Consider the following 24,862-nt stretch of genomic DNA (forward strand, 5'->3'; position numbering starts at 1 on the left):
AGTCTGTTTTTCCCTTGTAGTGTTTTCTCCTGGTCCTTATCTCAACTCATGAAGCCTTCATTAAAAATTTCTCTCTTCTGCCCAGCTGTGGCAGGGGAGGATGGGTGAGCAGCTTTTGTGGGTGCCTGGTGTTTGGCCACTGTCAAACCACGATAGTTTTTGGTGTAGAATGCAGGCAGTCACAAGGACTTTGAGATAATGATATTAATTGGGAGAAATATTGGGCAAAATAAGTATTAAGCTGTGTTATCAAGTAGAAGGATAGCAGGGAATTTTCATTGTAATTGTAGTGAAGGGTATAGGAGTGGATTTTGTGTAGCTTGTCCATTTTTGTTCTATATTGTGATGATGTTATTTTAGGATCTGGTGTGGGGAATTTTCTCTTTTCCTTTCTTTTCCTTTCTTTTCCTTTCCTTTCTTTTCCTTTCTTTTCCTTTCTTTTCCTTTCTTTTCCTTTCTTTTCCTTTCTTTTCCTTTCTTCTCCTTTCTTCTCCTTTCTTCTCCTTTCTTCTCCTTTCTTCTCCTTTCTTTTCCTTTCCTTTCTTGTTTTTGTTGTTCCAAGTAAAGATTGTATGTTGAATGTGGATGATTTTTTTACTGCAGACTTCCACGGCTGCTGCCAATCCTTATATAAGCTGTCTGATACTGTTAATATTATTAGCCAATACTGTTGTTATTCTATGGAATTCATGGAATTTGCCATCATCCTGGTGCAAGGGAAAAAACCTTTAGATGAGGAGCTATTAAGATCTGCCCTGAGGCACCCAGTTTCTGGGTGGAAGGGTGTGTGGAGGGATTTGGGCAGGTTCCTAGGGTGGTTATCATCTCCTGTTGCCTGGGACTTTACTCCTGAACAGGTAAACAACCCTAACAAACTGGCCCATGGGCTGATAGAAGGGATTCAGCATTATCCATGCTTAAGCCCTGCTCCCTGGAAGTGTCTGAATACAGCATCGCTTGCTGATGGGAAGTAGAGACTGACTTTTCCCTTTGCTTATGCACACAGAGATTCTCATTTATTTATTTCCTTTCACTGTAATAAAACTGATTTATCTCACCCACTTGTTGTTCTCCTTATTGTCTCCCCTGTCTCAGTGGCAAAGGGAGTGACAGAGCAGCTTACTGGGCACCTGGCACCCAGTCAGGGTCAACCCCCTACAGATAGCTGGAAAAGAAAAGGTCTCACTATTTTGAGCATGTGTGAAAAAATATGCAATGCAACACATACTACATTTCACAAGCATCTTGCACAAGTGATATTACACAAATGCACCTTTCTCCACATTATTTTGCAGATCCTCTTTTCTGTTTCTAGCTTCTGAGCACATCCCGAGCAATGAACAACAGCCCAACTTTTCAAATTAGGATCCTTTTTTGAGTTCCTAAATTAAATTAGTTTGATTTGTATAGATTCTGCCCTCTCAAGTCCCAAGACACTTACATGGTCAAGTTTAGTTGTCAGGTCATTCATATTTTGGCAACTAGTTGTGCATTTAGGCATCTAAATTTTCAGTGATTTGAATTCCAACTCTAAGATTCTGTCCTGGAGGTAAGCATCAAACTGGAATTTGTAGCCCAGGGGCTGGGAATATGCTAGTCATGTAATTGCCTAAGTTCAGGATGAAAAGTCAATGTGCATGGAGGCTTTTCACTTATCAGAAGATTTACAGCAAAACAGGAAGTTATTAATATCAGAGCCTGAACTGACTTGAGAGTCAGACAATATCAAACAGGAGGTGTCTCCCCTTTTTCCTGTTTATCTCTTGCTAGTTCAGAAGACAGGGGAGATGAAGAGGCAAAGAGTTTCATAATTTGGTGCTACAAGGCAGTGAAATTTAACCGGCAGGCTGTACATCAACACACAAAGTATATGGCATCACTTTCCTCAAGCCTTTAAAGCTTTTGCTGTACTTTTAAACAAACAGGGAAGCTATTTTGAAATGATGGGGTGGAACATGACAAAATAATGCAGTGAAATGGCATGCAGGAGTTCAGACAAAGTGAGCAATAAATGAAACTACAGGGGAGGGTAATAGGCTGCCTTGGTATAATTATCTTAGGAAAACACTAGAACTAAAGAACTTTCTCTTGAGAAAGTGTCATTTGATTTTTAAGTAACACAGGTCATTAGGACTACAGTTTCATGTAGTGTCTCCATGATGGTTTATCAAAGCGAGATCAAATTACTGGCAGGGTCCTGGGAGGAAGCTCCAGGGTAAAGGAAAAGTACTTTACAAAGCAGCTTACCATGACACAGTGCAGAAATGAGCAAAACTTGCTGGATTCATGGCCCAGCCCCATCACATCAGCACAGCACACGCCAGACTGCATTCAGCTCTCTGTTTTCACTGCTGCCCAACACAGTAAAAAAATTGCCCTTTCTAAAAGGGAACTGGACAGAGTCCCTCCTTGAAAGACAAGATTGAGCAGGAAAACTTGCACTGAGAACAGCTAGCAAGGTCAAAAATGGAGTGCCAACCTGTTGGGATGTGGGGCCATTGGCTGTCTAAGCTCTTCTGTGTTTCATCAGCCACTGTGGAGGTAACAAGGCCTGGGGATTGCCTCCCTGGCATCTGTGTTTGCAGAGAATTTATTAAAAGACTCATGCCGGGCACAAAAAAACTGGCACTGAGTAGGCAAAAAGCAAACCCCAAGAATATTTATTTGTTTTGACTTATGATTGGGCAGGTCATACTTCCTAGTGTAACTTGGCTGTTCTCTGGAAAACAAAACATGAAACACTCTAAGTAGGTGTCAGCGCCCTGGGAAAGGTTTCCTTTCTTTTGGAAACAGGAGATTTCATGTGAGGATTTGTTCACTGGACGCTTTCACTCTTTCAGTTATCTAGAGGCTTGGGCCTCTTTCTTTTTTTCCCATTCTATCTTGCTGAGCCACTCACAGCCACATGAAATAAATTCCTAGAAGGAGATCACTCCCACAGAGCCTTACACTTCTCAATTTACACTTGAAAAACACTGTTTGTATATGCAGAAGATTAAAAAAAATAGAGGTACATCTTCTTTTCTGGCCTTGATAAGGTTTCAGCTGCAAACAGAAGGCAAGAGTCACACTTTCTTTCCACTGAGATTGCAGACGTCAAACAAAACCATCACAAATTTCATTGCTGCTTAAAGGAGTTCTGCTGTACATGACTTGCAGGGACCGCTACCTCTGACAAGATTTGTTAACTACAGTACTGATGTACACAGTGTAACCCTCAGGGGAAGGCCCAGCAGTGAGCTGTCCCCCCAGAATGGCCACTTTTCTCCACTCAGGCACTTCAGGCATGCTGGTAAAGAGGGGTACAGCAAACAGCTTCCAGGCTCCCAGACAGGTGTGATCCCCTGAGCTCATGGATGAAGAGGAGGAGGAAGGGAGGAAGAACTGTATTAGGTGAAATGGAACCATGCAAGACAAAAGAGTGGTTACTAGCATATGAAAAATAATTCTATAAATAAAGATATGAATAGTTCTCATGTTTAAGCAAGAAATGCAAGAGGTATGAAATGAAGCAGAATTAAGAAAAAGAATTCTGTGGAGTGAATGAGAGAGATTTACAGCACAGTATCAATTCCCTGTGCAGCTCAGATCAAGAATTGCTTTGCATTTGAAAGTCAGCTACACAGTGTGCTTTAAAGGATCCCTATTCCTGTCCATTGCCTATGGTAAAAAGGTAATGCAGACCAAACCACTTCAAGGCCTGATATGACTCTCTCTCATACTGCAGCTGAATTTCTCACAGGTATTAATCTCACACACCTCAGGGGTATGGAAACACATTCTTCCTTGGAGAATGAGGGGCAAAAGGCAGAAGGATGGGAGCACCTTCCACATGGGAGTCACTGGCAAGGCAAAAACCTGGATGTAGATCACCCAAGTTCCAAGCTAGCATCTGAACTTCCAGACACACCCTCTTCTCCCTCAAAATGTGAGAAAAGAAGAAATAAAACCAAAACCATACCACAGTGGTTTGAGTCATTTGAGAGTCCTGGCTGCAACCTCCCACACAGCAATCACCGCACAATCTTGGCTGCTTTCACCATTGCCATCTTACCTTTCCCTCTCAGGTTTTCTGTTGTGTTCTGACATAAACTGGGAGCTGCCTGAGGCAGAAGCTGTTTAAGCTTCCCCATTATTTTGCATGTAGCAAAATAATTCGAAGTATCATGGGGTATCTCCCAGGTTTTGACTCTAAATTGATTTTTTGAGAGAGAGTCAAATTACTTAAAGTCACTTGAGTCTGCCTTCTGAAGCTTTTCCACACCTAGGAGCAGCTGGCAGAAGCAGTGGAAGTGAGCAAGAGCCATCTGTGCACATTGCTCAGGTTTTACTATTTCTGCTCACCCTGAGATTTTTGCTATCCAGAAAATTATTTAGGCTGCAGGAAATAGCTCTTGAGAGCAACAATGATCTGGCTAGTGAGTCTGTCCTTCGGCTAGGCAAGCCTAAAATATATGCATACAGCAGCACTTGCTCTGTAGGAATGAGGCCCTGCAAATTTATTTTTTTTTTATGCATACTGATGTCCGAAGCGTTGCTGTGAAGGATTTATGCAATAGATCTGTGACTATGTGTTCCTGTTCCACTGCTAACTATTCCTGTGTGTCTTCTCTCTCACTGCCCTTCAAGGCTTTGCTCTGAATACAGTGATGCATTCTGTTCCTGAGGAGTCTTGGGAGAGAATGTAGAGGGCACAGATTTGCTTCAAAGCAGATCTTCAAACATCTGTTTGTACTTACAGCACGAAAATTCAGTACACTGCAGCACATAGCTGCCTGTAGCCTTAAGGCAAACGCAAATGCTACGAGGTATTAAACACTCATAAACATAAACAAGATAGCCAGGAGCAGCTTATCAGTTAGGTGGTAATGGGTGGGGAAAGGCTCATTGTATATTTAAGGACCAGGCATTTTCCCACTGATTTTTGCCATGTTAGCAATGGGCCAGGGAGAGGAAAACTCTCATGTAATTTAGCCGGGAAATACTGCTCAGGTCAGTCAGTCCTGATTCTCTCTTGCTGTGGTTCCTGCTTGCTGCTGCACTGGGGTGCAAGGGCAGTCTCTGGCCAGACGCTCTCTGAATCAGGAGGGGAAAGAGACAACTGCTCATGCCAGCTCCATTCCTGACAGCCAGGCCACCACTATGGCAGGTCATCCCATAGCAGAACAGAGGATTACACTGAAGGATAAGGGACTTCCCTGGCAGCAGAGCCTTGCTAGCTGGCCATACAGGGGCATTAGGGGAAGGCTCTGGCCCCAGATTATTGTTTGTGTGGAAGACAAATGAGCAGATGAAAACACTGTCACCCACTGTTGCTTGACAACACTCTGCAGCCACAGGGTAGAGTGGCACTGAGACACAGGGACATTTTTACTACCACCTGAGAGCTAGGTATCATGATTAATCTGATAGAAGTTGGTGGTGTTTCAGTCCCTTCCACACCTTCTGGGTGAATGAGAAGGAAATTTGGCTGGCTTGAAGTCTCTATATAATTTTGCATTAGCATCAGATGACAGTTCTGGTGTAAAGGAGGGGACAGAAATGGGGCAGGATCTGTTAGCACTTGAGGCACAGAAGCAGTGCTGTTCTAGGTGGGCATAAACCATTATTGACAACATCTCAGTATCTCTAGTTCACAGTCTTCTGTTTAGTCTAATCCCACCTTCTTGGAGATTGCAACTCAAATGCCATTTGGAGCTGCTCTGCCCTGGCCATATGTTGTCTTCTGCCAGCTCCACTGCAGGGGCCATAATCTTTGCTGGGAGAGCAGTAAAAGCAGCTGGGTGGGTCACCTCCTCAGTCACCTCGCCATCACTTGTTAGAGCTCATTTATCAGAGCCCTAAATCACAACACAAACACTAGATATCAACCCAAAATGGATATGGCTAGACCACAAGACCTGAAAATTCTTTGAAAAACGTGCAATCTAGTTCAATAAATGCTGCCTTCCCCAGGACAGATATTTTGGCTTCTCCAAGCAAAACAGTGTCAACAAGAAAAACATTTTACAGCAATATTTTTGGCAGTAGAGAAACATCCCTGTATATTACACAGTACTTACTACAAGGGCAGAAGATTACAATGTAGATCCACATTCACTTTTGTGCTTCTGAAGGTGAAGAAGGGTTTTTAGTCATGTTGAGCTAATGCAACTGAGCCAACAGGAATTAAAGCTATGCCCTTTCCTGCCTGTTGAGACATGGTGAAAGAAAGCAGCTACATTAAATCAAAGGGTCCAGATTCAGGGAGGTGCTCCAGCTAGAAATCAGAAGCCAGTTTACTTTGTTATACTTTGATAACTTGAGCTTTTATCATTCCACAGGCCCCCAAGATCAGTTGGTGAGGTCTGGGTATGTTTCCTCATATGGTATTTGAAGGCAAAGACAATCTACATTTGCTTCCCACAGGCAAGCCCAGGCAGCTACAGCGTGTTATAAAAAGAGGAGATTAAATGCAAGTTTTGTAGCACTACTGTATGGAAAGATACAATCGGTCCTTCCATTAGGAGCTTAAGAGTTAGGATTCTAAATCTGATGTAGGCACCTTTGAAGCACCAGTTTTGTCAAGAATATCCCATGCTTTGTCTTGTCTTGGAAACTGAATTGTTTAGCTATTAAAAGAGATTAATGTAATCTCTGTGTCTATGAAATTGGATTTTGAAACAGTTTGCTTACTGTACTATCTCCAATGCAGCGAATGAGACCTCTGCTGCTTTTCATGTTGCTATAATTACAGGTCACACCTTGTTTGAGCCCAGCATGTGCTGGCATTGCCAGCAGGACAAAGTGCCTGGCAGACTGCAGGAGGAGGCATGTAGCTGGCAGGGAGAGGGAAGCCTCTGTTCCATAGAGGCCATTGGTGATGTTCTGTGTTGCTTCGGACCCTTCAGTATGAGCAGACCCAGTTAGAGGGGTACTGAGACAGCTGGGGCAGAGTGTATGAGCTAGGAGCAGAGGCTGAGGGAGCTGGGTGGGTTTAGTCCAGAGACAGGGAGATGGAGGTGTGATCCAACAGGACCCTACTGCAAATCACACCTCCCTCAGGGGGAGACTGATGGACCCTAATCCATCCTGCAAGCAACAGATGGACAAATGAGGGGCAATAAACCTAGGCTGAAGCTTGGGAGAAGAGAATGGACATTAGATGAAAACATGGAGAGAGGGAGATTCTGCATTCTCCATCCATGGAGGCTTTCAAGACTTGGCCGGACAATGCCAAAGCTGACTTGATGTAATGTAATAGTCCTGTGCTAAGCAAGAGACTGGATGACCTTGGGTCTTCAAAGGACTCTTCCAACTAACATTTTTGAGTTTCTATTCTTTTCCTAGTGAAGGAAATGAACACTCTTCAGCTCCATGGATACGTGTCCTTTTATGCTAACTAAGGAGCTGGTCCTGCAGTCTCTTTCCAAAAAGCTAGAAGTAATGGTTAAGAAATCCTAGCCCCTCTCCACCCCTCCTTTTCCCACAGGCAGCAGTGTGTTGTGCCTACCTCCAGTCTCCACTTTGCTGCAGAAACATGGCTTGTGGTCCTGTGAGCATGGTCTAGCCATGAGTGTTGACACTCCAATTGCTTCACTCAGAACTAAATGGTAGAAGAAAAGATATCCCAGGGCAGGAGGAAACTGCTGCTGGGAACTCTGCTAGTCATCAACTAACCCAGACCATGTCTCCTTGCAGAAGGTTCTGTTCACTTGAGGATCCTGGCATAGTTACTTTACTGCTGCTTCCACTCATGCACACTACAGACACTTCAGCTCCTTTACTGCTAACAGAAAGATCATGAAGCATCCCTCTGGCCGCCTGAAAAAACTTCTCTCTCTAGCCAGAGATCTCCAACTCCATGTCCCAGTCTTTGCAATGTTTGCTAGCCCTTTACATCCTCTGGATGTCCTCTGCCAAGTTTTCCCTCTCTTGGGAAAAGGGGATCTATTTGCTGAGGTTTTAATTACTCATAGTGGCAGACAAGTTTCTGACAAGCCATTTCTCTGCAGTGCTGCAGCCTTACATTGCTGTCCTGCATAGGTATGGAGTAAAAATAAAAATACAGATAAATATTAAACTAACTAAATAAAAATCCTTTCCTTTTTGCAGCAGATGAAAATCTAACTTGCTTTCTCTTTCCCAGAAGTAATCTTGACTGCAGTGGCTTGACAAGCGCCCTGGCAGTAGCGAGGTTCTTGTTAATGACTGATTGTTCCAGGGCAGGGGATGATTTGGTGCTCTGACACAGGGAGAAGGGAAGAAGTCAAATGAGGCGGTGCCTGTAGTTGTTACGCTTCTCCAGATGGATCTGGCAGAGACTGTAGAAACGTCTGGGTGACCAATGGATGCGCATGTGTAATATGGGGAGCCCCACACCCCAAAACACTACAGGCACAGACTGTGTCATCACCAGCAACAAGCTGTCCAGCACTGGTGGAAGGGACAAAGAACCAGCATGTCTCCTCTGCTCTCAGAGAGAAAAATAATCTTTTGTATTCCTCTTTCTTTTGGACTTTGTAAACAGTTTGAGACTGTTTATATACAAGTTTTGTCCAGTTGGATACTTCTGGGTTACTTGTTCTGTCTGTTCTCTTCAGTTTTAGGCACCTCCTCAATAAATGCTGTTTCTTTGACCAAGCTTTTGCCCTCTGAATTCCATAATGCACACACATATACAGCCCCAATACCACCCTCAAAGCCTCTCTGGGCTCCGAGATGCCCTCAAGGCCAGATCCAAACCTCAAAGTGAACACACGGTACAGAAGTGCTGCCTCAGGGCTCTTCTCCACCCACAAGTGTTCTGGCAGCCTGTGCTAGCCTTTTCACCCCAAACTGTATTCAGCCCATGATGACTTGCTCCCAGCAGCTCCATCAGTCCTCCTCATCTGGCAGACAGCAGCCCTACAATCTCTGCTCTCTGTGCCAGGTACAGATAGGGCCAGACATTCTGGGGAGCTCTGCACAGCAGTATTGTGGTGGCTATGATGGACCTCACTAAAACTGACTGAACAGAGACAGAAGCAAAGATGGCATCACTGTAAGATGACACAGAGGAGCTACAGTTCCCTCAGAGCTGCACTAGCACTGAACACTGCACCTTGTTGAAATGTGCTGCCAGTAGAAAGTCCATCTGCATGTACCATATTTTCAAGTTTCAGGGAGACTGGGACAAAGTCTGGGGGGGAGCTGCTACATGTATGGGACTGTATGCATGCTCTGGAGCTGGAGGAGTACCTGGTTAGTGCTGGGAACTTTTTATATGACATTTTATATGCACACGCAGCTTTACATGGTCTTTTTGGTTTCTGAACATTTGCTACTGCTTAAAAGACAGCCCTGTTCTGACCTGCCTACAGAGAGGGTCTTGAGTACTGATTTTAAAGGCACATGGATAGGCTGGAATGCAGTCATAGAATCATAGAATCATTTATGTTGGAATAGAGTTATAAAAATATTAAGTCCAACTATTAACCCAGCAGTTCCAAGTGTACCACTAAGCCATGTCCCTCAGTGCCACAGCTACATGTCCCTTAAATACCTCCAGGAATGGTGACTCCACCACTTCCCTAAGCATCCTGTTCTAGTGCTTGGCAATCCCTTTGGCAAACAAACTTTTCCAAGTATATTTTCCAAGTGAAAAGATCCTTTTCTCCCTACTGAGACATGTGTGCCCCATCTGTCACTAGCAGTCCTGTTGTCATGTAAACTGACCCATGATCAAAATCCCCCAAATTTTGCAGGTGACACCAAGCTCAGAGCCAGGTATTGATCTGTTGTCTCTTCCTGTTTCTTTCCTTATCATTCCCTGCAATTGGTATGATAAAGGAGAGCACTACTACCTGTGGTCCAGATCCCTTAACCAACTGTCCCAAAGCCCTGAAGTGTCTCCTCATTGCCCTTGGACTTCCTGGTGCAACTTCACTGCTGTCTACCTGAAAATTAATAGCAGAGAACAATCTGAGGGCTGTGTGAGGGTAAGAAGCTTTCTCTTCACATCTTTAACCCATGTCCCAGAGAGGCAGCAGACCTCCCTCAGAAGTGATTCTGGGCAGCATATTGGGCCTTCTTCTCCCTTCAGAAGGGAGTTTTCCATCTAAATGGACTGTCTCTTTTTCTTCATGGACAAAGTTTTGACACAGGTTGACTTAACGTTGGTGACAGCCCCATGCAAGATGAGACACTGTCCCCACTGCTCAGTTCTACTAGCAGAGCCTTGTACCCATGCCTGCTCCTGGCTCTACATGATCCTACCTATACCCATCCATTTTTTCTTGCAGTCAACTGCTTTGGAGCATGTTATGTCTTGTTCTTTGCTGAGTGTCCAGTGCAGCATGATCCTGGTTATAAGCATTTGCTCTCAGGGATTGTAACATTAACAAAATACCTGGTTATATTATCAATAAAATCCATCCACATGTCTATAGAATTATTAGTTAATGCTGATCTCTCTTTGGCTAGTGTAGCATAGCTAAGTCATACAGATTTGTATTGATAAGGCTTCCACACCAAAAAGTTAGACCATATTTACTATCAGCAAAAATCTCAGTAGTCACAAACCAACAGCATTGTCTGAGCACCAGAAAACGTGGAAAAGTTCTTGACTCTGGCCCAGTAGGGCTTCCACTTAGATATTTTTGAAATTTAATTAAGCAAATGTCATCATTCCTAACACAAACCATCTTGCAGTGAGCATGCTTTTGAGTGCTCAAAGCAAAGCAGAAAGGAGCACTGGAACCCTGAGGAGTTAGGAATTATTCCCATATTAGGTACTATTTCCACAATGAAATGCACTCCTAGTTTATCCATTTTCATTGTGCCAATTTATTGTACTTATGGACTAGGGATGCATGTTTAGATTAAAACCTCATTTTTGTAGGTGCAACATGAACAAGTCAAGAAACAGTTCCTGTTCCTGCAGACTCCATTGTAGTGCCATGGTCACCTGGAAGCAGAGGATAAAGGACATTGCCAATGGGGAGAACGTGCAAATGCATGTGCCCAGCAAAAAAAACCCACATTCTACAGAGCACGAAAAAATTTGCTTTTCAGGAGAAAACTGTACAGTGTGAAAGTGCATGTGGGCTATGCAGACATCTCATTTTTATTTAAGGGTGGGTATAGTGCTTATGAAATGAGACAAATAAAAAGCCTGAGAAATTTCAGTTCTCTCCATCTAGAGAACAAATAAATCAGGTTGTTCCATAGTGACCTGCCAAGCTTGAATTTAAAAGGAGCTGGGAAGAAGAGGACAGTTCAGGCTCTGTACCCATTGCAGCTTGCTCTCTGTGTTCCCAGTTCCATCAACAGCAAGGTCTTCATCACTGCCACCTCCCCATCCTGGGGAAAAGGGGCTAAGAGAACCACTACTTGCAGACTTCAGACGTGACAATAAATCCACCCACAGTCTGCAGTGATTTATAACAGCAACTTGCATTTTCCAAAGAGATTTTGGCATGGAGGAGCCTGAATTTAATTGTTAATGTGTGGAAGTCTGATGTAAATGAGTCTGTTTTGAAAACAGGGCTCAACCATGTAGCTAGAAAGCCATGAAGGACTTCAGGATATACCTCCCCTGCACCAAGTGAAGCTGGTCTGCAGAGCCCAAGGTGCCCCCAGGGCTAGAATCAGCACAGCCGGGTTGGTTAAAGCCTGGCTGAATGAGCTTTGCTGTTTTGCTGCCATGTAACCCAGTGCCAGTGCAGCTATACCACACTTCCTACTCTCAGCACCCCTGCATGGCACTGCACAGCAGCACACGGTGGTACCAGCTGGAAGCAGCTGCTGAGGCTGTGGTGAGGACACATCTACAAGTGCTCACAGATGCTGGGACCTCGGTCACTCCTCACTTCTCTGAGATGGCCTCAGGATCTGTTTCACAGAAGCTGGTAGGACCCAAGGGGCAGGTGGGACACCCAAAATAGCTTTAAATTCAGTGGGGGGTGGACAGGCAGCTGAGAGAATGAGCAGCAGTGAGACCAGATGCTGGAATCTGAAGGTATAGGCAGCAGATTATTAATGAAGAGGCTTGTTTAAGTGTCTTGGTAATATGGCAATGAGAAACCTTGTTATTTCTGCTTTCAGCACAGAGTGCGTATACAACATCGTATTGTGAAATCTTGAAATCTTTGTACACAAATACAGTTAGGAGAAGAAAAAAAGGAAAACTTGGCCGTATTTCTGAATATACTCACTTCTGAAAATAATATCACAGCCAGAACAGGCCTGCTGTATTCAACTCTCATGGACAAGTCCTCATACCTGATTTAATAGTCATAATGAACTATGAGGGAAAGGTAAATAGTCTTCATTCCACATGTCTGAGGATAATAGTAAGAAGGAAGAGATTTCAAACATTGGTAATGACTTGTAGAGCAGCGTATTGCTTAAAACATTGACTATGAGCCAAGAAATACCCCTCAAGGCTGCAATCAAAAACAGTTTTTGGCTCTGTGCTGTGAACAGAAACTTTATTTGATCAACAGAGTTATTGCAACAGACTTGCTGTTGGGAGTCTGGAAGCTCATCTCTAATGTGGCACCCCTCACTAAAGCTAAAGCTCCTGCATGAGAAAGTTCTGGGCTCATGAAATGCAGCCCTGGGTCACAACTTCAGGTTAATTATGATGACCACTGAGGACAGTTGATGCTTCTCCCTTGGCTGGCACAGAAGTCTGTGTAACTTTTCATGGGGAAATAAGAGAGATCTGAGACTGGCAAAAATACTCCTCTCTGTTTTTGCAAGTACCTGTTGATGTGGGAAAATGAAATCAGCTGAACTGTTTTTTGTGAAGAGCTTCAGCCTATTGCCCTCAGCAGCAGTACAAGCACAGGGGCAATCCCTGACCTACAGGCCTTGCCAGGCTAAGAAGAAAACAGATGTGGATTAGCCCCTCTCCTGGCCAGAAAAAAACACCCACCTGCCAGAGAATATTGGCAGGGAGAAAAGAAAGGAACTGAAAATTAGTTTTTAATAGAATTTCTCAGAAAATGGCAGACTTTCTTGACTTTTTTTTTTTTTTTTTTTAATGTGAAGTAGACATTTCAGTTGAAATCTGTAAAACTGAAGGTCTATTATTCCTATAAATATCTACCATAAGAAATGTGTTTCCTGCTGGCATCACAAAGGAAATAAAAGAGTTTTGAGAAGAGAGAGGGTTGTTAATATCAGAAAGTAATTTTCAACAAGAAACAACAACCTATATTGATCTGAAAAAACAAAAAATGATACTGACTGCTCCTGAATACCACACACTGAACCTTATCCAACTAATTGCACAGGACCTATAGATAATTGGTATCTCTGTGCTGATGGTTTGATGACATGGCAAAAGAGAATCTTCCACAACTATGGGAATAAAATTTTAAAAAATTTAGACACTCCTGCTCAGCAAAAAGAAATCAATAATACACAGAGATCTCAGCCTGTGTCAGAGACACAAGAGGTCTGATGCAAACCATACATGAGCTGCCTGAGTTCCTTGGGAGAGAAGAAGGAATTTCAGACTAGCGTGCCACAGGAGACAGTCCTAGAACCTAGAGAAACAACTAGGTCTTCACACAAGCCATGATCAAAAAGACCAGAATACAAAAAAAAACAAACTAAACAAGCTAGAAATAAACATATTTTGGGGATATGATGTATGCTGACTGACATCCAAACACTGGAACAGCTTGCCCACAGAAGTGGATGTTAACTGGAAATGTTAAACGTCAGGTAGGATGATCCATTCAAAGATGCGCATGCCCACAGCAGTGGGGTGGACCAGATGTTCTTTGAAGGTCTCCTCCAACCCAAACAAAATGATCAATTTAATGATTTCTTACTTCAGCACAGAAAGCCTAAAATTTTCTGGTTCTGACAGTCTGAACTGCCATTAAAAGCAACGTACCTCTTCCAAACAGAATTTTTTTTTCAAACAGAAGAGCACTAACATCACTGCTTTTTCCCCAAAGAATGGGGCAACTCAATGAGTTTTCAATGAGTTTAAGAGATTGTGATGTTCTTATTCAAATCCAGTCAATATGAAAAGAGGGGATGATAAATTGTTATGTTCAAAGCTTTACTACCTTTCCAACAAGAGAGAAGATAGAGTGGCAAAGTACAGAAGAGGGGAAACACTGGGGAAGGGCAAAAGGAAACATGTGTCCAGTGTTGCCTTCAGGCTTCATGTTTGACAGAAACAAAACAAGACACCCATAGGGAAAGAGAATGTTTTTCTGTATGGGGGAGATTATATGACTTACACCTGATTCCTGCTTCAAAAATCATGCAGTGTCTCCATTGCTTGGTGATGGCTGCAGGTAGAAGCATCCACAGCAATTTAACACCTGTGAGCCCTGCAGAAAGTGTAGAGGGGACAGCACAGCTGCAGGAACAAGTTTGTGAGCAGTTAAAGCCCATAAGGAAAGTTAGTTCCTACTACTCTGAAGATAAAGCTCATTTGTAATTAAAAGTAAATCTCAAGAAGACTGTATTGAATCAGTTGGAAGCACACATGGATTTGGGGCAGATCTCTAAGGCTGACATTTGTGTTTTCTGACTCAATATGCCCAGAGAAGTGTTTAAACACAATCCTGTGCCATGTGCTCTAGGATAGCCCACCATGGTTCCTTCCAGCCTGACACATCCCTTGATTCTGTGGTACTCAGGAATTACCACTGAGGTAAGACACAGGCATTTCACACCCCCAATGCTCCCCTGACAGGGTGCTGAGGACCAACAGTGTAGCACTGGTTTCTACTCGTGCCTCTGTGTAACCACGGACTTGTGGCTGGGCTCCAGGTTTGTAAATACAACACCTGAGAGCAGGTGCTGCCCTGGTCCCCTGCCAACTCCAGCAGAAGAGTTGTAGGTATCTCAGAGGCTTGCTCAAAGGCAGTCACTGATGCAGAGGCTTCCTTCATTATTCCCAGGAGCTAATGAGACCTGAGAAGCAGCTGGGATGGGGCCCAGTGCATTGCACACTGGTCACAGGGAAACACCACAAGCCTTTCCATGGTTATTTCTACCCCCTCAGGAAAAGTGTCCCCATGCTTTCCTTACACAGGCTCTGCAAGGCCCCCTTGATCTCCCAGAGTTCCTGCCTGCCCAGGAGGGAAAGGGGCCTGATGACAACACTGTGGTTCCCTAGCATGGGTGACATCTGATGGTTCAGGAGAGATGGGAACAAAAAGCAGGCTTGAAGCAAACAGCCCCATCCTATCCAGCCATGCAACATGACTCAACAGATCCACATAGGCAGGGCTGTGCAGGCTGTGAGAGGAAACCAAACACAGATCATGCAGCGGGCTGGCAAGATGGGCCTTTTTTTGTTTTGCTCTGTTTTTTTTGTTTCTGTTTTTGGGGTTTTTTTTGGTGGAGTTTTATCCACTTACTTAAGTCTTATCCGCTTATTTAAGCAACATTTCTAAGATGAAGAAAGGCTGGGAGAAAATACTGACTTACCATGGGGTGGGGGGCCTCACCAAGATCTGCAGTGCAACTAAGAGGGATTTTGCCTGTTTTCCTAAAAATGTATACAGCTGGTGGCTTTGCAAAGATGGAGAGAAGGAGCCACAGGTGCAGGGAGAAAGCTGAGATAGGCAGGATAGACTGTGGCAGAGAGAAGCTCCTCAGCTTGTGTAACTTGCCAGGGTAGAGAATTGCTCTGACAAGTTACACAGGCTTCTACAGCAGCGATGAATTTGATCCTATAAAAAACAAGTATCAACAACTTAATCACATGCCTGGGTCACATGGAAGCAAGGACAACACACAGTAGCAAATGTTGACTTTTATTCTTTTTTTCTTTTTCTTTTTCTTGAGTGCGTTTTTTTTTTTAACATAAAGTGGGAGTGAAGAGTGAAATTTGGGTGGAGCTTTCTACTATTCACTGTGAGGAAATAGAACGTGTTTGCAGCAGTTCCTGCCTTGTTTTGCTCTCCCTCAAGAACGCGGGGCTCTCTGCAGGCTCTGCCGGGCTGGTAACACCGCAGTTTTCCCAGGACTACTAGGCCCCAAGTTGTTCTGCAGCGCAGAGGAGCCCTCACGCTGTCTCACTGGGACTCACCGACTGAGCCGAGCTGGCGTGGGCTGAGGGCAGGAGCTTTGGCTGAGTGCCTGGCACAGCCGTGAGCGGCTGGCAGCAGTGCTTGGCAGCGCTGCCTTTGGAAAAAGATGACGGTATCCAGAGTGGGCGATGTCAGGATCGCGGCCCGGGGCGGGCCGCGGGGAGGAAGGCCGTGCAGGGCAGCTGCGCGCCCGGGAACCTGAGTCATGGGGATGCGGGGCGCCTGTGCAGGGCTGCAGCCCTCGGAGGCTGTCGAGGCTGCAGGCAGCTGACAGGGCTCCCATCGACACCTGCCTCTTCCCAGCAGCGCTGTGACAGGAATGCTGCTGGCAGGCGTGTGCCGCAGGCAGGCAGGCAGGGCGGGCTCCCTGGGGACAGGCCTCTCACCCGCGGCTCTGCCAGAGCCAGCCGCTCGCCCCCGGCCAGCTTTGACTGGGCACCGGGGGTGGATTTTTGCCAAAGACACACGTCCAAATCATCTTGTCTGCAAGCACCTCAAAATGAAACAGTTCGTTTTAACTCACGGAAACCTCTGAGTTTCATGCTGTTCTGTCTTCACCTCTCTTCAGAGACCCCAGAGACTCAAATCAACCAACAAACCACTTTTTTTTTTTTTTTACTTTTGTTTTTCTATATTACAGCTTTCAAATTAAAAGCCTGTCTTTACCTACTTCTGCCGTGCAGTATCCACTTACAGATCTACAGGTCTCCCACTTGTGGTCCATTTCCAACAATCCTGTTCACGTTGGGTGTAGATTTTTGCAGTGGGCAAAGTCCCAGCAGGCCAGCCAATGCTCTGCCTGCCCCATCCATCACAGGGAGCACATCAAACCAACCTTCCCAAAGCTTTGCTGTCTTACACCATGAGGGCTTTATAATGGTGCAGCTATTTCAGCAGAGCTTTACCAATGAATCTCATGTGTACACGTGTAAAACAGCCCAAGTGTGCATACCTGAAGCTGGGAGAGCTGCATGGAGCCAGGCTTCTGCCTCCTCACACTTCGACTCACACAGCTCAGCCAGCAACCAGCTGTGGGGCACGCTTGGCTCAGTTCTTTCCTTTTAACTCCTCTGGTACAATTAAAGCAGCACAGACTCAAATGTGGCTGCAGTAATGCGGCTATAAAAATACGGGAAGGGAAACTAGATTTAACAGAGCATGACCCTTCATACTTGCATAACTGCTCACACTAGTACTTCTACCAGCATCAATCTCCTTGTGAAAATGTAAATTATATCCCCAGCTGAAAGTCCTGCACAGGCACAGACACTGTGGGCAGATAAGACCCATGTGCTACTCAGTGGGAACAGTTTGTGTCTTGCAAAGTATCCTTCTGGTTTTGAGGAGCCAGAAATATAAAAGAGAATATTTGCTTTTATTTTAAAAATAGCTTGTTCTAAGGAATGTCTTTTTCAGCCATGAGAGAATACAACATGGAAGGGATACAGGACCTAATAACCCACCTGGAAATACTTTGTATGGAAAAGCAGTTCAGTCAGTTTGGGGATTGAGCCAAAAAATTATCAGACAAGCCTTGCTTGATATGATTTGGGTTTGTGGCAGCTTTTACAGCCCAGCAGGATTTCCCAAAGCTGAGGTGCTTTTAAGCTGCCCGTGTATGTGCCTGGCCCTTATTGCAGTCCTGGGTTTTGGCCAAAATGATTTCTGATTGTGAGGGAGTGAACAAGTGAGGATCATTACAACTTGGAAGGAGCTGAGTTCTTGCTTGATGAGAGCTCTGGAGACATAGAATGGGACAAAACAATATAGAAATGTACCACCGTGTGGGAGCTGGTAGGGAGATAGCATGGTCCTACAAATTTCAGCTATTTAAGACATGTTTTGCAGGCTGTGGGACAACTCTAATGCAGAAGTAGGGGAACCTGGATGCGGGAGAATAAGAGGTTTCCAGTAATATCTGTGTGTATCTCCCATTCTGAGGCAATTGCACATCAACAGATCTGTATTCTGACCGTGGAGGGGTCGCCTCTCCACAGCTGTGATTCTGTTCCTCATCCTTCACAGTGATGAGTGACCATACAGCCTTAGGAGCATCAGCACAGTGTTAAAAATTGTGAATTTTCAGAAGTCAACAGCAGAGCCTCTGCTGCACTCTCTTCAAGAGGAGGGAAAAGCAGTTCAACGAAAAGGTAAAGGTGGGACGCTCCATAACCTTTCTTGGCCCCCCAAGTATTTTTCTATGTACAAAAGGACTTCTAATGAAACTATCCCACTGCCTGAAAGACAGAACAAATTAACTCTGGCATCCATGAGGCACCCTAGGTAGCGTTTCTAAATTAAAATTTATGGGTCTTTTAGGAATCTTGTTTTGGGGTGAGGGGAAAGAGAGGAGGAAAGAAGAAAGGTAAGTTCTATGGAAATCTGCCATTCTTCATTGAATCTAAAATAGAACTTGGAAGTTTACCAACCAGGCATTTTTGTGTGGAAAACACTAACTGTGCAGATTGGGCACTGTCCAAGTTAAAATACACACCAGTACTGGGTGGGAATAGTGTGAGGGGTCTAGATGTGTTCACTCTGAAATACCTGCCAAAGAGTCCCTGCTACGGCAAGACTTGGGACCTCACGGCAGCTGTTATTTTTCTACAGCACGTTACAGGTCTGACTTTGGGTCTTCAACTGTGCATCCTCAGGGTTCCAGGGAGATGTCAGTGAGTTCTGGAGTGTCGCTTGCCCTTTCCAGTCAGTGCAGATTCAGTCAGTTCACTAACTGGAGTCCCGGGAGTTTGTTTTGTTTTCTTATTCTGACTTTGACCTGCATTTGGAAAGATTACTTATGCCCAGCACTGCACTTGCAGCAAGGGAGTGGGAGGGAAGCGATGTCAGAGTGTGGTTTTTCAGGTGTGGTTACAGGACTGTTTTGTTCAGTCCAGGTGTCTTTTTTTTAGAGAATATATCCATGTCTAGCATGAATCAGGGCACAGAAGGAGCAGAAAACAAGCTGGGAAACTGGACATTCCCTGGACTGTGATGGAATTTATCATTTGCTAGAATTTAAGGGTTTTTACATTGATATGTACCAGGGTTGGTATTTCACATAATATTTATGCTTGCCATGAGTCTTTGGGCATTGGATGAGGACAGGGAACGGGTGCACAGTTTTCAGCTTGGGAGTTTTCCTTCTTCCATTGAAAAGACTCAGACTTAACCTTGCTGTAAAACTGATCACATGCATGGTAAGGAGAATTTTGAGGTTTTTTCCTAGCACTCTTCAAACTCTTCCTCTTTCTTCCATGCTTGCCATGATAGTGTTGGAGCACCCACCTTTTCCATCTGCTTCTCTGCAAACACCTGCCCATGTAATTCCTCTGTGCTTCACCTTGTGCTGAACATGATGCTGTTCTTGGTGAGTCAAATCCAATGCGGCATCAAGATTATTTGACTTGTGCCTAGGGAAAGCATGGAGCTGAAACTCTCCTTTGGTTCTGCACCATGGGGAAACCCTTTATCCAAATGGGTTTGTGTTTCTCTGCTCCAGCTCCCCAGTCTCACATCATCGCCCTTAGAGGTACATACTTCGTGTGCCTCAGCAAGCAAGGCTTTGCCACCCAGGGCTGCTCTGAGAATACCTGATTGTTTCACTGTAATTTGGAGGGAGAAGCCTGTGTTCATATTCTTGCCTGGGGCACGGCATAGCTCTTGAGCAGGACTTGTATTTCTGGTTTCTTCACAATCCCAACTTTATCAGCCAGAACTCCAGTTTTTCCAAAGAGGGTCACAACAAGCTTAGCTAGAGCCTTGTGCCAGTTAGCTTGGTCTACACAGAACACAGCCACTGGTTCAAACAGCTCGCTCTCTCATAAACACAGTATCCTCAGTATCCTCTTGCTTCTCTTTCATGCTCCAGTTGCTCAGAAGTGGGACAGGATGCAGTAGAGTAGTGTATATATGTCTGCATATGTAGCTGTGTGTGAAAAGTGGGATAAGCATGGTTCTTGCTTTTGGATAGTGTAAAGCTAGCATCCTTGCTGGTGGTAACTTCCAAAGGGTAAGGAAAAGGCACAGCAGAACTGATCCCACATGGTGTCATCACTGATGGGGCAGGAGAACTGGCCTCACTTATACTCTGAGCAGATCAAAGCTGTATTCCCTTGTGGAAGCCAAGTGCAAGGTTATGTGCCTGTTTGGCAGCCTGTCCTTTAGATAGAGATAAGCTCCAGACTAACCCAGAAGCTAATGAGAGGGAGGAGACTGGGAATGTATTGAAAAATGCCCTGAGAAGAGAGGCAGATGACACAGAGGAGCCAAGCCTGTCTCTCTGTCCAAGTACTGAAGTACTCAAGCTTGCAAGGACAGGGAGCCATGTGATCTGTGCTGGAGCACAGGCACCTCTCCTGCAGAGAGGGCAGATGCTACACTAGGTCAGGATGTCTCATGGAGAGAAGCTTGAGTGCTGGGAGAAGGATGGGAGGTTTTCAAATACAACTTGTAGCTCTGAGAGGCAGGGTCTGGCCTGAAAGTGTGAGCAGACTGGGGTTTTAATTGCTCTGGAAGAGCTAGAACATAGCAGCTGAGCAGAAAAGTTAAACTAAGTGGTTTTTATCCACTGAGATAGTACTGGAAGGTAATGGCTGATCCTTCGGAATAGGTTAAGTGAGCCAGAGAGCAGCAGTGGGTGGAGGTGTTATTGATGCACTCCCTCAAGGCTGGGCATGTGCTCCCTTGTGTCTGTGTGTCTAAACTTGGGAGCTGATTCTCTCTTCTTTTTTTTTTTTAAGGCTGGCAACTTATGGTAGTGTAAGCAGATCTGTCTCAATGTTGTGGGGATGGCAAAGGAGTTTTTTCAGAAATGGGGAGTAGAAAAGGTTTGTGAAGTGGCCTGTACGTTTTCAAGGTGTGAGGATAAGTAAAAGGCAGTTTGGAACAGGTGTTATGATTTTGGGATCCCTGGGTGGGTAAAAGGTTGGGAGGACATCAGTAGGGTCTTGAAAGATTCTTGGTGGGTAGCTCTGGGTGAAGGAGGCATCTGTACAAGGTACTGCAGGGGCAGAGATAACCATACAACCTGAGCTTGGTGTGAGGTGATGCCATAGCAGGATAGTGGGGAGATGGTCTGGTCTACACAACCCCCAAACCAGCCAACTCTATACTCCTCAAGGGACTGACTATAACTCAAAGGAGGATTATTTACTAAGACCACTTTTTTTTTTTCCTTTTTAAAAGAAAAATCAGTGCTTCATCAAAAGACAATGTAAAGCAAATGAAAAGAAATAAAGTCACAGTGCCAGGAAGTACAGAACAAACCCACATCCCATGAGAATTAACCTGCTTGCAGCTTTGCATCAAAAAATATTAGTCCATTTATTGCCCATTAAAAATTCCCTTTGTCTCTTCTCAGTTGCAGAGCATGCTTGAGATCTTAAAGATGGCACTGCCAGTCCTTAAAGCAATATTTGACATCAATTTACTCATTAACTTTCAAATGCAGGACACTGAAAACCTTTTCCTAAGGGCATTTTTGTGTTCTGTTTGAGAGAGTTACTGTTGTTTTCCCACCTCCCCTGAAGGGTTGTTTACAATACCATCTCTCCCTTTTAATCCTCTGTTCCTTTCATGTCTAACAAGCAGTGTTAAACAGAACATGGGGGAAAACGCAGATCTCACACATTATAATTATCTATAGTTAACTGAAGAAATGCTTCACAATTAGAGGTCTCATTTTGTAAATTAATCCTCAAGAAGCTTTTTCCTATGTTTTTCCAGATAAAACCTCTGTTCTTTCAGGCTCCCAGTTTGTATGTGTAGTAAGTCAGATAAAGGGTTTCTGAGTTGATGTGTGCCCTGTGCAGAGACTGAGCTGCCACAAACAGGATTTTCCTTATGAGATCCTGTGCAGAGGGATGTCCTGAGATGTACACACAAGAATGTGGGCAGTACCAAAATGTTGAGCCATGACAGAAAACATTACATTTCAAAACTGGCTGCTGTTTTTGCTGGTTATTTTTACAGTTTCCCTTAATTTCCCTAGCTCTTTTTGCCCTGTGTCTGAGCACTTTAGGACTACGAATATATTTAGAGTCACAATTTTTCTGTGGGGAGGTGTGGGACTCCGCATTTTACAGATCTGGGAGGCTATCGTTTGATGAACATTTCTTTCAGCAGCATCACCAACATAAGCATCCCCTGATTTCCCCTTCCCCTCTCCCACCACTCACTCACCCCTCAGCTGTGCCAGTTTCTGTGCTGTGTGGGAAACAAATCACAGAACACATCCAGGTTAAAAATAGCTGGAAAAGAGAGAGAGAGAAATGAATTCCAGAACCTGGACTAATATCCTATATGTACATCCAAAGCCAATACAGCAGAACCTTTTTAGCTCAGATTCCATCTGTCTGTCCAGCTCTATCAATAATTTGTACATGATTTCACATAGGACTGGAAGGTAAAAATTTCAGCAGCTACTGATTTCCTCTCTAAATTTTGTGCAAACTGATTACTGTGTGAGGGGTAGGGACCTCATAAAGAAATGCAGCCAGCAGTCACCTGGCTAGTGAGTATGCTGTTGATCAGCCAACATATATAGACCTGACTACAGCCCAGGTAAGGGTCTTAGAGCATATAATGAGGGAAGAGTGGGGTTCATTGCAGCCATTTTATTTTAGGAGGAAGGGAGAGAAGGGAGGTGAGTATAAAGCAATGGTCAGAGACCCTCAGGAAACCAAGAACCATTAGTTCCACTGCTCACAAAGCAATTTGTTTCAAAAAGGCCTGAAATTCTATAAAATAAGATCTCTTTTGCACGTGAGCCTGTAAATCAAGTGAGCCTGTAAATCATACAGTTTGGGAGGAAGCTGAGAGCTCAGCCTCACATTCCTGTTTAGACTTCAGCAACCACTTCTGCTTTTAGCACTCTGAACACCAGTGGAAACCACGGATACTGATTTCTTTCCCGTACTCAAATGTCACTTAAAGCCCTCATTTCTCCTGAATAACTCTTTTAAGCACTTGCTTCATCTCTGTTCCTATCTGCCTCCTTTCCAATCTACAACAGCTTGTCAAGAGCTTTCCTCAATTCTCTTCTTTTGTATCCTTCATGCCTCCCCTCTGACCAGTGAATAGCCTCAAATTTGGTACAGGGCAGTACACAAAATAGTCAGTGCGTTGTATCTGAAAATGATGATATTTTGGTGCAAATAAAAGCTGGCTCTGGGAAAAGAGACCTTGGGTCTTCTCACCACATTTGCTGATCTGCAGAGGGGATTGGGTGGGATGGGAGCCAAAGGGCGGAACAGTAGCCTTGAGACACCCTATGAACCATGGCTGTAGTCTGTGGTCAGAAAAGGGTCTTTACGTTCCTTTTCTGAGGTGTTTTTTCAGAGTCTGGTTGCACGTGCATGATGCAAGCGGAGCTGTGTGGCTGCTCGTAGTGGACTGTGTCTGTGTCGGAAGCACACACTGTCTTTGGCAGGGGAGCTTTCATCTGATAGAAACTGGGTGTGTTCCTACCATTTGTGGTCTCCCCCAGTCAGAGAAATTATCAGTGCCATGGGCAGGTCCTGGGTTTCTCCAGATAGGAAACTGGAGGTTTTGGGCAGTTGGGGATTTTCCCAGTGTGAGAAATCCCTGGGTGGCAATAATCTAGTGTATTGGGCTGTGTGCCATCCTTGCTGCAGACACCCAGGAACATTACTGGGAGTTGCACCCAGTGTGATCTGTTTGCAGATACTCCAGTCTCACCACAGGTATGGAGTGAGGTGTGATGGGAAAGGCCTGAGAAGGCTCCCGGGGAATCTGCCTGCGTTAATTCCCCTGTCATTGCATACCTCTGGGTCTGCTCCAGTCTGCACACTGGGGGAGCTGCTAGAGCTCAGCTCAACTCCTGCAAGAGAAGCATCTTCATAGGCTTTCCTAGCACTGATTCCACTTCCAGAATTAGTTCCTGTAGGGAATTTTCTTTCCCCAAATTGAAGAATGTAGCCATTTTGCAAGGTACCACAGGGCACTTGTCAAGGAGATCTAAAGCAGAAGCCAGGGCTGCCTTGCTGGAAGGAAGTGCCATAAGGTTCCATCTTCTCTCCTCACCAGACACAGGAGCAGGAGAAGTGCTGGTGAATCTTTACCAACATGGAGCAGCCTCATGCAGAGCAGAGTGACCCTTACGTTACCGTGAGTGATGTTAGGATTTTGCTTTATTCTTGGGTAACTACAGAATTTGGAGAAGTGGTGGCAGGGGAGAGTGATTGGAAAGCTGGTAGAAATGGTGTAATTGGTATATCAAAAGTCTTTTTACTCTCCTCCAGTCACATTTTAACAGTACCCATTTTATTCTATGTGTCAGTAAACAACAAAACTGTTACTGATAAAACTTGCCTTAAGCAACAAGACACATGTGAACAATAAAGCACTAAGAGCCATATTTTCAAGTGTGTGTGTGCAGAAATGTCTATTGTACAATGTATAAGCAGCATGTGGTCTGGATGTGGCAAGAAGCAACGGGAGAGGAAAAGGGGAACAGATGGAACCTGTACATGAGTGACAAGAGCGGACGTAGGCTCAGATCAAGTTTTGTACTGCGCAGAGGCTGAGCTTTTGAAAAGCCTTAAATAACAACCACATTTTAAGGAGGACTGCACTAATGGGGCATGCAGATAAGCACACCAAATGGTGCAACTGCAAAGCACACAGCACTGCAGACAGTGATATATACAGAGCGTATGAAAAGTTCGGTCTGACACGCCAGCCATGCGTACAATCAAAGGTGTGCACATTTTAGAAACATCAGCCTCCCTGAAACCTCAATGGCTTAGCAATAAAACATCAGGAAATGATAAGTCAGGGTCAGAAAGGTCTGAGAATTCCACACAGCT

At 44.6% G+C, this 24,862-nt stretch overlaps 1 protein-coding gene across 1 annotated transcript in view; it reads right to left on the reverse strand.

Moving 5' to 3' along the window:
* The window catches only part of LOC147654215 (uncharacterized), a 75,295-nt gene that overhangs the window by 23,688 nt on the left and 26,745 nt on the right, over positions 1–24,862 (reverse strand). The window contains exon 2 of the mRNA XM_086881664.1: positions 22,215–22,282. Within this exon, the coding sequence (XP_086737790.1) occupies positions 22,215–22,267 (53 nt within the window). The 5' untranslated portion in view covers positions 22,268–22,282. The remainder of the gene's footprint in view (positions 1–22,214; positions 22,283–24,862) is intronic.

The sequence above is a fragment of the Cyanistes caeruleus genome, chromosome 3, assembly GCF_971803275.1.
Source record: "Cyanistes caeruleus chromosome 3, bCyaCae1.hap1.1, whole genome shotgun sequence".
NCBI lineage: Eukaryota > Metazoa > Chordata > Aves > Passeriformes > Paridae > Cyanistes > Cyanistes caeruleus.